The sequence below is a fragment of the Anabrus simplex genome, chromosome 6 (genome assembly GCF_040414725.1).
Source record: "Anabrus simplex isolate iqAnaSimp1 chromosome 6, ASM4041472v1, whole genome shotgun sequence".
In the NCBI taxonomy this organism is placed as follows: Eukaryota; Metazoa; Arthropoda; class Insecta; order Orthoptera; family Tettigoniidae; genus Anabrus; species Anabrus simplex.
The window spans coordinates 202,585,742-202,599,921 of NC_090270.1; the positions used below are offsets into that span (position 1 = coordinate 202,585,742).

General features: G+C 37.8%; 1 protein-coding gene across 2 annotated transcripts in view; it reads left to right on the forward strand.

Annotated features, from left to right (window-relative positions):
- LOC136876310 (anoctamin-1) overlaps positions 1-14,180 on the forward strand; it is a 277,484-nt gene that overhangs the window by 15,389 nt on the left and 247,915 nt on the right. Inside the window, exons 1-2 of one of the 2 annotated variants that reach the window (XM_068228377.1) lie at positions 2,355-2,476; positions 3,709-3,943. In XM_068228377.1, the coding sequence (XP_068084478.1) occupies positions 3,734-3,943 (210 nt within the window). In that variant the 5' untranslated portion in view covers positions 2,355-2,476; positions 3,709-3,733. Of the gene's footprint in view, positions 1-2,354; positions 2,477-3,708; positions 3,944-14,180 lie in introns of those variants that run through there. The other variant, XM_068228376.1, reaches the window with a different exon arrangement.

The window sequence follows — 14,180 nt, forward strand, 5'->3', positions numbered from 1 at the left end:
TTTCATTAAATTCTCTTCAACCGTTTTCTCGTGATGCGTGTACATACATACAGATAGACAGACAGAAATTACGGAAAAGTAAAAAGTGCATTTTCTTGTTACTATGGACATGACCGATACAGAAATACCATTATTTTCAAATTCTGAGCAATGTACAGACAAAACTCTTATTTTATATATATAGATTATATATTGCTTAGTTATATTTAGTAGTAGTAGTAAGTGCTGTTAATATTGTTATTATTTGAATGTATTATATCATCTGTAATTGGAGAATTAATGACTCTGTTGATGATAAATAAACAAATCAAATCAGATTTTCATATGAGAAGTATAGGATAAGAAGGAAGTTGAATAAGTTCAGAAAAAGGGAAGAAACTTACTGTATGTAGTGATATTGCAAATATTTTGTATTTAACTGACAATAAGGATTACTATTGTTCACCATTGTGCTTCATACATTTCATCTCCACAATACTCCTAAAAAAGGATGATTTTTTTTGCTTCATATAAGAGAATTGTAACATTCTGCTCAACAGTTTGTGTACTTATTGTGCATTAAGTCTGTTTGATAACACTGATCAACAAAATATGACTTTCGGTAGATATCTTGGTAACAACATATGTTCTAAGACAACTGAAATGTTGATTCAGAGTATGCAAACCATTTAACTCTATCACCCACTGTTCTTGAGATATGTAACATCAACCATTTGCATAGTATCAAGGAAAGCAACTCACAGATGGAAGTTTCTACATGGAGTACTAATGAACATGGCATTAGCTAAGATTAGTTCAAATGCACCATATGGCGCATACTGGATTTGTTTTTTGTATAGCCGCACGCATAGCAAAACAGAGAGTTACAATAATTGAAAATCTTCCACCTTTTTGATACTTTTTATTTGCTTTTAGCAAATTTTTATTTGTAAACAGTACATGTTTCGTTCTCACTTGGGAACATTTTCAGCTGTTGTTAAGCTTAGGTGAATCGCTAAGTTTCTGAACACGTTATTTGCAAGTACATTGATTCTCTTAAAGACTACTAGAATACAAATTAAATTAAAATGATGTTAAAACATTGTGGGGGTTAATGGGTTAATGAAATGAGACTGGATGATTACATAGTTGGTCAGCTTAAAAACTATATCTATTCATTGGAATAGTTGTTAAAAGTTTTACTTTGTTACATTAAAAATGTCTGTTTGTCTTCCGGTTAAAAGGTTTTAAAAATGATTGGCTTCATGACACTGTTCAAATTGTTGTTGAATGTTTTTTCTTTCACTCCTTCCAGGTAAACTGTTATTTATTATGAGCTTGCTTAAAGTGCCCTAAATTGAGTCTAATGCGGAACTTTGAAGCTGATTGCTGGTTAGTTTTTGGGAAGGGAGCTTCGTCTCAATTTCTGAAATGAAATGAGGAAATGAGGAAGTAATCTTTAAGAGAATCAATGTACTTGCAAATAACGTGTTCAGAAACTTAGCGATTCACCTAAGCTTAAACAACAGCTGAAGATGTTCCCAAGTGAGAATGAAACATGTACTGTTTATTAAAAAAAATTTGCTAAAAAGCAAATAAAAAGTATCAAAAAGGTGGAAGATTTTCAATTATTGTAACTCTCTGTGATTAGATTTTGATACGGAAAATGAAGCTGATTACTTGCAATAGCAAAACAGATCCGGTGAATTTATGCAACCTCTGGATACCATAATATCCGCTGTCACTGATGATAAAAAATGAACAAATGAAATGTTTGGCTTTGTATGAAAGTTAAAGAAAAACATTTAAAACAGTTTTTGATGAATGCTGTTCTATGAATAATAAAACTTTGCCATCATCGTCAAAACCTGATGTGATAGAACAAAATGGTTTTCAGACTTGAAATCAGCATGAAAAACTGCACTAGAAACAAGTAAATATGTCAGATATCTACCCCCTTGTAAATCAGTGTAATCCATGTGGCTGTGGTATCTGTAGCCTAGTGGTTTGTTTGTTTGCAATACATTTGTGCCAGAATAGCAAAGGATGCAACCATAACCTGTAAGTTCTATAGGTACTGTCCTGGATTCTGGATCTGATGAGAGAAACTACAGAAAACCCTTTCTTCTTAGTTCTATTGCCTGAGGTTGAAGGCACCTTGTTCCAATCCGTGAAAGAGTTTTAAATTTTGTGGCAAGAGCTCTGTATCAGACCTGGGCTTCTGTGCTAATGCTTAACAATGATTTTTTTTATTTTTTTATTTTTTTTACAGCACACCAACACAGATAGGTCTTATGGCGACAATAGGATAGGAAAGGCCTAGGAGTGGGAAGGAAGTGGCCGTGGCCTTAATTAAGGTATAGCCCCAGCATTTGCCTGGTGTAAAAATGGAAAACCATGGAAAACCATCTTCAGGGCTGCCAACAGTGGGGTTTAAACCATCTCTCGGATGCAAGCTCACAGCTGCGCGCCCCTAAACGCACGGCCAACTCATCCGGTGTGTTAATACTTATTGATAAAATAATGATATGATATGGCTGTTGTATTCATTTGAGAGAGAAAATAACACCTTGATAAACCTTATCCACTCGGCTATTGTTGAAATTCTATGGTTATCTCGCTAACACAGATATCTAGACATTCTTTCCCATTTGAAATGTGCAGCATTTCTCCTGTGGAATGTTCAGCCATTTAGACTAGAGAATCACTGTATACACAGTGTTAAGAAATTCTCAGTACAAACTCATTGTGCTTGTAGAGGGGACTGACCAGATAATATTTTGAATAAGAACTCATGTCTGGAAACATACATTGTCAGTGCTTTAGCTGGGCTGAGTGGCTCAGACAGTTGAGGCACTGGCCTTTTGATCCCAACTTGGTAGATTCAATTCTGGCTCAGTCCGGTGGTATTTGAAGGCGCTCAAATACGTCAGTCTTCTGTCTGTAGGTTTATTGGCATGCAAAGAACTCCTGCTGTACAAAATTCTGGCACTTTGGCTTCTTCAAAAATCGTCAACAATAGTTAGTGGGACATAAAAAAAACACATTATTATCAGTGCTACAGGTACGACAATTTCAGATCAAGTGTTTAAATCTCTTGCATCTGCTGGGTGAAGGAACCATAGTAATTTAATTAGTTGCAGCTCAGTTAATTATATTTCTAACAAACCAACAATGCTCAATGTCAAGGGAAAAAAAAAATTATTCATTTCTTTACATTAAAAATATTTTTCTTTTTAATCAAACCAGTAATTTATTAATTTGGCAAAAATGTCCAACATTAAAGCAAAAATAAAGAATGTTATTTGTTTTCTGACATTAACAGATTTTTTCTACATAAACTTAAATGTCTATTTTTTTCATCAAATGATGATTAACATTCTAGTCCTCAACAACAGAACCTGGATGTGGTGACCACCAACTTTGATGAAAACATTGTACTTATGAATCATGTTCTGGCACACTCACTCAATACAGGTAAACTTGATACCTGAATGTAATCGCTTCTTTCCCCAGTAGAAGCAGATTTAAACACTTGAAGTTGCTGTAGGTACATGTAGCACAGAAAATGTACATTTCTAGATATAGGTTCCATTTCAAAATGTAATCTACTTGGTCCTGTTTACAAGCCCCAGGAGTTTGTAATGGGAAAATCCAAACATCCTGTATAACAGTTTCTTATTTCAGTGTAATTTTTATTTTACTCAATGGTACATTATATACTTCCAGGTGGTCATTTGTTTTGTGCACTGCCATGGACGAAGATGATGTCTTTGAAGACACAATATCTGTTACATCAGAAGGACCAAGAGGAAAAGAGTTGATTAGTTTATCTCGGTTCACAATCTACCATAGTGCTCAGGATCTTCATCAGAATGATGAAGAGGAAGATAAATTACACACAGGAGAAGAATCTTACCTTGTTCAAAAACAGGAAGACTTGGATAATATAAGTGTCACTAAGGTAAGATAAGTTCAATATTTAATTGATTCTAGTGAATTAGATAATCTGAATTTTGTGTCATGATTTTAAACCATCCACTCTTTGCTATGAACATGTAACCTAAAGAATGGAGATTCATGTTACCTACAGGAATGCAGTGATTAATAATGGCTGTCAGCAGTAATATTATGTATTTGAGGGTACAAATTTGTTTATCATCAGTGGCAAATGAATCAAAACATACCAAAGAAATATAATTGGAATTCTTAATTTAGCATCTACAGTAAATAGTACTAGTGGTAAGTTTTGCTATTTATAGGTATATACAATATATTATTGTTTCTACTTCTGTAGTGTAACAGTTAGTTGCCATCCTTAGGAACCCAGGTTCAGTCCCTGATTCTGCCAGAAATTTAAGATAGGCTGGAGGACTGGTATGTGTTTAGAAAGGTATGTGCAGCCCTCATCCATTGTGGTTGTCTCTGAAAAGATCTGCATCATCTCAGGATGTCCGGCTCCATGGCTAAATGGTTAGCATACTGCCCGTTGGTCACAGGGGTCCCGGGTTTGATTCCCGGCAGGGTCGGGAATTTTAACTTTAATTGATTAATTTCTCTGGTACGGGGACTGGGTGTGTGTGTAGTCTTCATCATAATTTCATCCTCATCGCGACACGCAGGTCGCCTACGGGTGTCAATTCAAAGGACCTGCACCTGGTGAGCTGAACATGTCCTCGGACACTCCCGGCACTAAAAGCCATACACCATTCATTCTTTTATTTTTTTATTTTTACCTCGGGATGAGGTCACAAATTTAATTTAAAGAATATATATTTGTGATATGGACAGCTTATGAGAATACTTTATCCAGATCCATTTGTGGTGAGATGTTATGCCATGAGTGCACTTTATATTCTAGAATGGGCTTCAACAACCTTGTTACTTTCATTCAGTAGTAGTGTCAGCCTCTGGGTCCAAAGATCATGGATTCATAACTGGCAGAGAGAGACTAATTTTTGAAGGGTGGAAAAGAGTCCATTCAGCACTTCATGTGAAATTATGTTAGTACCGTATGTAAAAGATCTCTGGTGACACACTTGGTGTTTACTGTATGTAATATAATTAATTCATACTTAGCAGTAGGTCACATTATTATTCATTCATTCATTCATTCATTCATTCATGGATACAACCATCTGTGGGCAATGTTTACACAATCTACCTGCCCTTCTCTAATGCCCTTCTCTTTTCATTTTCACCATAGATCTTTAAGTTATCATTCTTACGCCGAGATGTTCTCTGGCTACATCAGTGACCTTTTGGGTGCTTTCCTCTTTCCTGCAACCTTTTAAATAAATGTTGATCTGTCCCTGTCTCTTCCTCGTTGACACCCATTCTTCTAGGTCCTTGTGCACCTATGTAAAGGCTCGCTCCCACTTAGTGCAATCTAATCGAACTGAACAGCCGAAATTTCCACTCGACCGCTCACATCTAGCAGAACAGAATCAAACGGAATTCTACGGGAATCTTCAGGCTTGCAATGGACGGTTTGATAGAAGATGCGAGGAGGCATAAAATTACAAGTGATCAGAGAAGTTTCTGGGTGCATGAAATTAACAAGAGAGTCAAATGGAGAGTATTAAAACTTATTTGAATTTTAAATGCATGACAGAGCTAAGTCTCGACAGTAAGCCTACTTCAGAGTTACTGTATTGAAATTTCAACAACTATTTCAGATAGTAGAATTTAAGAGAAAAGTTTAATTTTGCAGGAGGAAATGCTACCTCATATGCAATGGGAGTCCATGATCATTTTTAAAACTACTTTAATATAGTAGATTGCATCCGGTGGGAGGATGAAATCATTAATTGGGGCAGCTTCAACATTATTTTTTTTATTTTTTACAATTTGCTTTACGTCACACCGACACAGATAGATCTTATGGCGACGATGGGATAGGAAATGGCTAGGACCATGGCCTTAATTAAGGTACAAGCTCAGCATTTGCCTGGTGTGAAAATGGGGAAACCACGGAAAACCATCTTTAGGGCTGCCGACAGAGGGTTTCGAACCCACTATCTCCCGAATGAAAACATTAATTAAAGACCGTGAAGTGTATTTATTGTCCACAGCAGAGCAATTTCGTATACAGTAGCCTACTATTTGTTAGGAACACATATACGACAGTTTGAAACCTAGGGAATGCCGGTTATTGTGTTGGCCAACTTCTCTTGATTCATCTTTCTTATTTGTCCATAAAAGGTCAGTCTCCTTTGCGTTATAGTCATCGTAATTTTCTTGATGGTTTTGTAGAGTTTTTCATTCTGTCTCAACTGGAAAATATGTTGGTCGTTTTCGATGTTTTGGACTCAAGATTTCTCAAAGGTATCTTCTTTTGTTTTGTTTTTTCCTCCCAAGGACGAAGTCTGCCACCTTTGCCAGTGTTTCCGCTCCATAAAGGCACTCCGTTCTGGCCACTGCGGTAATGTTTTAATTTGTCTTGAATGGAAATGGACTTGGCTTTGGTGTCATGGCATAGTCTGAAGGTCATCTCTGTCCTCCTCACCCTCTCTTATAATGCCCCTTTTTCATTTCCATTGGGAGAGAGAATTTCTCCCAGGTATTTACATTTATCAAGGTGATGGATGTCTGCAAATTATGTTACAGTTCTCGGACACTATGAATGCTTTTTTTTTTCTTCAAAGAAAATTCTTAATTCTGATTTTTGGCTGCAACATTTTGTAGTTCTTCCACTTGCTTCTTGGCTGTGTGAGGAACATTGTCTACATTGTCTGTTATCAGAATGATGCCATCTGCAAAGACTAAACTGTCCAACATTAAGACATTTATCCTCACAATCTCTCTTCCCCCCATCTGAGTTTCAGTTTCAGTCATTCTTGATCTCCATTCCTTGGATGAAATTCAAGAGGAGTAGAGAAAGGCTGTCTCCTTGCCTTATGCCTGTTTTTATCTCAAATGGAATAGAGAGTTCACCCATAAATTTAACTTGAGAAATGATGTTTGTGAGGGTAGTTTGTCTAATTATAGGCAAGGATTTTTCATCAGCTCCGAACTCCCAAATTATGTTCATGAGCATTTCACGATCTATGGAATTACACATATTTTTGAAATCTACAAATCATAAGATTGTCCTTCTTCTGGTTTCTCATCAATCCTATTTTGATTAATGATTTTAGGATATATGTTTGCTCTGCACATGAATGTCCTTTCCTCAATCCTGCCTGATATTCACCTATCTGTTTGTTTAGATGAATTTCAATTCTATGTTGCAAGGCTTTTGAGAGGATTTTATGTTATGTAGGAAGAAGGGAGATACCTTTGTGGTTGCTGATGTTATCTTGGTCTCCTCTTTTGTGCAAAGAGTGGATGAGTGCATTCTTAAACCTCTTGGGATTTCATCTGTCTCCCAAATATGGACAAGTAGTTCCACTAGTTAGCTCACCACATTTTTACCATCCTACTTGAATAGTTCTGCAGTAATAGAGTCCTCCCTGGAGCTTTGTTGATTTCTAGTTTATTAATGTCTTTAAAATCTTTTTTATTTTGTGAGAGTGAATCTCTTAATTTACAGTAAACAGATGTTCCCCAAAGGACAATCTCCAAGAGGTTCGTGGTTCAGAAGTTTCTGGAAATAGCCAAGTGTTCACAAGGATGAGTTTTCCTTGTTCAGGGGTTTAATCCTTGATCCTGTTCTTGAACATTCAACCTTGTTGGTGATCTCTCTCATACCCCCTCTTCATGTTTTGAAGGATTTTTGCTGTGAGTTTCCTTTGTTCCTTGAAGTCTTTGAAATGTTTCTAGCTAGAACACCACCTTTTCCATGCCTTGGACTGTTTCTGCAGCGCTACGTCACAATATCCATTCTACCATGGGTGTTTTTTTTTTTTTTGGCAAAGATTATAATCCTTTCAGCTGCTTCTTGAATCCCTCTGGTCATTTCATCCCAGTCAGAGAACTCCAAGACCACAGGCACTCATCATACTTTTCAACAGTCTATTGGTTTATCTGTAGTTCATCAGTTTGGTATCTCTTAATTTTGGGTGGAGGTTTATTAATGGAATTTATAACTTTGTATTGACTCTAATCTGGTTATGGTTGGTACCGTATCTATAATCTATCTATTATCTATCTTATCTATCACCACTGAGCTGTTGCGTAGGTGGCAGATTCCCTATCAGTTGTTTACTTAGTCTTTTCGTACTATTCGGCCATGTATTAATTATAAAATTATAGTCTATCAATCTATTAGCTTTGAACGTTGAACGTTCAAGATTTCCAATGAGCTTAATGCGGCTACGTGATCTGTTTGACATTCTCCCATTTTCCTGTATTTTCTTTCCTTCCTGACCTGTGAATTGAAATTAACCATTAGCATTTTAACCATACGATAAGGGTTTTCCAGCATTGCTTTTCTCCATCAGAGACCAGAATTCCTTGACCTTGTCTGGATTTTTCTTGATATCCTTGTTAATTGAGGCGTGTCCATTGAGTATTGCAGATAATTTATTTCCATTCTTCAGGGTTAAGAGTGATATCCTTGGGGATGGTGATCTAAAAATCAATGATCGCATGTTTGATTGAATTATGGACAAAGAAAAGCTCTTCCCAGAATTGATAGAGATCTTTTAATACCTGTTTTATTTTCCCTGGTTGCTGGTTTGCTCCTTTATTATCCTGTTGTTGCCCATCATAGATATTTCATTTGAGGGAAATCTTGTTTCCTGTATAGCTGGGGTGATAGAATAACACCCACGGCATCCCCTGCCTGTTGTAAGAGGCGACTAAAAGAGGCCCCAGGGGCTCTTAACTTGGGGAAAGCATGCATTGGTGACCACGATACCCTTAGCTGAGTCCTGGCTTTTCTTCCTTTGTGCCAGGCTCCTGACTTTCATCTATCCTTATCCAACCTTCATTGGTCAACTCTTGTTCTTTTCCAACCCTGACACTATTAGGTTCCAAGGGCTAGGGAGTTTTTTGTTTTCACGCCCTTCGTGTCACTTGTCTTCCTTTGGCCAAGACTTTCATTTTTTGAAGTGTTGGTCCCCTTCAGCTTTTTCTCTCTGATTTGTGTTATATAGAGGATGGTTGCCTAGTTATATTTCCTCTTCAGACAATAATCACCACTATCATCACTCCTGTATAGCTTGATCTTACATTTCTCTAGTTCCTTGATGAGATCTAGTATCTGTTTACCAACTGTTAGGTTGGTATTCACATTCATTGTTCCTTTTTGGTTCTGACCTTGCGGATGAGGGATTCTCCCACTGATCCCAATGTGATGGTGAAGGGCCCCTAGCATCCAATGCCCTGCACAGACCAGACTATCTCTGGCTCCGCATTGTACCGGCAGGGGTAGTTTCCAATGCACAATTTCCCACCATGGTAATTTATGTGAGCCTATTCACATGTGAGTTGAGTCTGAAGGCCGCACCATAGTTAGAACCAGATTGGTAAGATCTGGAGCATGTTCTAACAGCTGACCCTGACCTGGGTATAGACGCTGACCACGACGTCACCCATTATGGGATCTGTCTTGTGGATGTATATTTCACAGGTAATTCTTTTTTTGCTGTTGGGATTTGCATTCTTCATCTGCTGTTGAAGTTGTTGGCCGTCTTTTCGTTTTCCCCAACACTGATCTTCTTATCAACCCAGCTTCCCACTGGGATTAGTTACCCAGTCTTCCACTGGTTTGCTTGGTTATGTGTTGTAGTAGTAATGAAAGAGGCTAGTTGGATTCTCTTGCTGAATCAAATATTTTGCCCATTTCATTCTCATTTGCTAGAATCACAAGAGCTCCTTACAGGTCAATTTCCAGGACCCATTATTATTATTATTATTATTATTATTATTATTATCATCATCATCATCATCATCATCATCATCATCATCATCACCACCACAATCATCTCATTCTTCACTTCGACAGTATAAAAGTAGCAAACGTATGGGGAATGCTATTAACACCATTCCTGCAGTCAACCTCTGTGGTGAATTGGTTGAAGGTATGACTGAGGGATTATTCATGCTATGGTTACAGTCACAGTACGCTCTTGCCACGGTCATGTTCCAATCACACACAGCAGGTATTATTTTATGGTGCCGAGACTTTGACCCTAACAGAGAACACCACCAAAAAACTTTGATCTTTTGAGATGTGGTGCTACTGATGCCTGCTCACAATATCATGGGTTGTCTTAATACGTAACACTGAAGTACTCCAACGCCTGAACAAAGAGCCAGAGGTCATACACAACATCAAAAAGAAGAAACATGAGTACTTTGGCCATATCATTCGAAATGATAAATGTAGACTCCTTCAGCTTATCTTACAAGGTAAAATTGAAGGTAGGAGAAGTAGGGGAAGAAGGAGAATATCTTGGCTGCGGAATCTACAAAAATGGTATGGGCTCCGTACCCCCAATCTTTTCTGAGTTGCTGAGAACAAGAAACAGATCGCCCTGATGACAACCAACATCGAATGAGGGTATGGTACGAGAAGAAGAAGATGAAGCCTTAAGGCAATCTCTGGTCTTGACCACTCAGTTCATATCAACCCACTGTTGCTTTAATAATGTCAGGCGAGTTCTCTGCAAGACAATTAACAATTATCGTTAATTGTGCTGGATGATAATTAAAAAGAAAGAAGAATAAATGTTTTAAATATAAATGGTGGACATGTTGGATACATCCAAGTTTATTCAAATAGGAAAAGTGGAGGGAAATTTTGTACCTTCTTTCCTCATTTGATGGACGAAGACATGTGAAAGTTTTTGTTGGCAATGTAATGCCTCCTGCTCTTTCCCGCATTCAAATGTGTCCACTTTTAAAATAATAACAGAGCGCAGACAGACAGGTATATATGAATGAACAGGGCTCAAAATGGAAATGTTCCAGCAAAAACAAAAAAAGTAAACTGAAACAAGTATAGTATTTTTAGATTGGAAGAATTGTGAAATTAACAGGATTCACTGTGAAGTGTATCTTTTAGGGTAGGCCTAGCTGTTTAAGGAGGTACAGGTCAGGGTTTATTTACTGTTTGTTTTAATTTGTAAATGCATAAATATGCCTTTTTAAAATATAAACTAGCTGATGTACCCGTGCTTCGCTACGGGATTCTCAGAAAGACTGACTTTGTGGTTTTCCTAACTGAAATAAACATAGGTCAATACAAAAACGTAAGTATGAATGTAGCGATTACAGGCAATGCTATCATATAAAATACTCGATCAAATGGAAAGCCGCACGTTTTATCACTTTTAACGAACAGTGCTGCGGTTAGATTGCGGTGCCAATCTAATAGTCCAAAGTTCCAGAGCTGGGATGACCAGGCTGCAGATTGTCATGAACACTCATCTGCCATTATTTCGCTAAATATGCACACTGTTCATTCCAATCAGTGCCTCAGAGTAGGGATTGAATAGCCCGAATGCTATGATGATCCAGTGTGTTACGTACCAGTAGTATCAGAAAATGTATATACCAGGGGAATGGCATGCTAAAGAAGAAAGTTATCTAACTTCCCAGCTATTTCCCATCAATATTCAGGCAGGTTGTTACACTCTGTACGACTGGGCGAGTTGACCGTGTGGTTAGCGGTGCGCAGCTGTGAGCTTGCATCCGAGAGATAGTTGATTCAAACCTCATTGTCGGCAGCGCTGAAGATGGTATTCCGTGGTTTCCCACTTTCACACCAGTCAAATGCTGGGCCTGTACCTTAATTAAGGCCTAAGGCACTCTCAGCCCTTTCCTATCCCATCGTCGCCATAAAAGCTTTCTATGTCGGCGTGACGTAAATCAAATAAAAAATACTCTGTACGCAGCAGTAATCCTATCTACTGGAGATGAGGGGCAACAGAAGACACAAAGCACATCACGACAAACAATGGTCAATGTAATGTTATTGTTGATCAATGTTATGAACTTTCTATATTGCAGGCCTACACATTTAGTTTTCTTTCGACTCTGTGATTTGTAAAATATTTTATACCGTAAACTGTAGTTTATTATTCTCCGACTTTACATACCGATTTTCATCAAATACTGTTTACCCATTTTCTCGTTACTCGGCGCTGATATGGACTTAGTAACAAAAATGCAAATTCATGAATATCTTTGTGATCATAGCCAGTACGGTAACAATGTATAAGACATTAGAAATTTAATACTAAATAACCTTAGTTATGTAGCATTCATCGATTACACCTCTAATAAGAAATATTTGAGAATTACATTTTAGGCCTTCCCCTAAACTACCATTTCACTCAGCGTGAATAAAATAATTTACAGCCTAGACTATAGTGACTTATTTCCTGACTTTGCATACCGATTTTCATCAGGATAGGACTACTAATAACAACATTTGAGAATTAAATTTTAGGCCTTCCCCTAAACTACCATTTTTCTCAGCATGAACACAATTATTGATAGCCTAGATTGTAGCAACTTATTCCCCGACTTTGCATACCCATTTTCTGTAAAATACAACCACTAATAACATAAATAGTTGAGAATTCAATTTTAGGCCTTCCCCTAAACTACCATTTCACTCAGCGTGAGTAAAATGATTTATAGCCTAGATTGTAGAGGCTCATCCCCCGACTTCACATACCGATTTTCATTAAATTATCTTGAACAGTTTTCTCGTGATGCGTGTACATACATACAGACAGATAGACAAACAGACAGACAGACAGACAGACAGACAGACAGACAGACAGACAGAAATTACGGAAAAGTGAAAAGTGCATTTTCTTGTTACTATGGACATGACCGATACAGAAATACCATTATTTTCAAATTCTGAGCAATGTACAGACAAAACTCTTATTTTATATATATATAGATTTGTGTTTGAATAATTAATGGTTTTGGATACAGTGTTTATAATCAACATAACTTCATTCACAGCATATGCTTCTTGGATAGGTAGACTAAAATACAATCTTGTGTCCATGACAAATTCTTAAAAACAAATACATCCTCACCTTTCATTTCCAGGAACAGTATTATTTCTTCCAAAAGTATGTTGTTGCAAGGCAACAAGTGAATGTCTGTGTAGTACGGTACCCCTTCAAATTCACTGTGTACATCTGAAAAAAAATTCAGGAAACTGGTGGTGATAAAGTTTTCTGGATCAAATGAAGTTCACAGTTTTGAATACTGTCCTGAGCACATCATACATTTTCATCTCTTTGGAAGTAAGCACCATTGATGAATTAGGCAGTGGAAAGTTTTTAATTTTGTTTTTTTCTGGATACTCACCTTTCAGCTTTGTTTTCCTTTCTTTGAAAGAAACTTTTAAATTTAGTTCTTAAGATTGAATTTCACCTATTTCAAAGATGTAAAACATGCTACTTGTTTTAAGTATTTTAGAATAACTCATTCTACCACAATTTTATTGTATATCTCATACTAAGCCTATGTTATTAAGGCATGATTGAGGTTTATGTATTTTATGATATTGTAACGTGTTGGCGGGGTAGATAAGTAAATAAATGAGTACAGCACCTGGTAGCAACCTATTCCTAAGATTTATTAACTAAGCACTGCAACTACAGATTTACACACATACAGACGATAGCCGAGCCACAAGTTACACATGTACACGGTCACACACTTACAGACGGTTCGTGCCCTCTCTCTCTCTCTCTCTCTTAGTTTCTCTTATGTTCCATCTACAATGACACACACACACATACACACAGAGTCATCGATTATTTGCAGTACACTCTCTCAGCCACTCAGTCACACTCGTTAGTGCTGTCATGGTCCACAGCCTACACGTCAGCCTCGCAGGTTGGGATAGTATCCGCTGTTCACTCAACCCGTTGAACTCCGCAGTCTTCACACGTTGTCTCCTAGTGTTCCCTTCTTCGCCGCTCCAGAACACTCCAGGTTCTCCTCCAGCAGCCAGCCTCAAGGGACACACACACACGACATCAGGAAAACAGGAACGAGTCCTCGGCTCCACAGGCAGATACTTCATCAGGCTGCACACTCCCAGGCCATCACTGACTGCGCTCCAGCAAACTCAATCTCGCTCCCACTCACTTACTAACTAACTCTCACTCTCCAATTCTCACTGACTAGCTCTCACTGACTGGCCCACTGTAGGCAAGTAACTGCTCTTTTATACCTGCGCTGGTTCCTCTAGAATCGTCCGGATGCTGGACGGGTCTAGGAACATCGCGAGATGGAACACTCCAGATTAATCGCGGAGTCATTTCTGTCGTCCC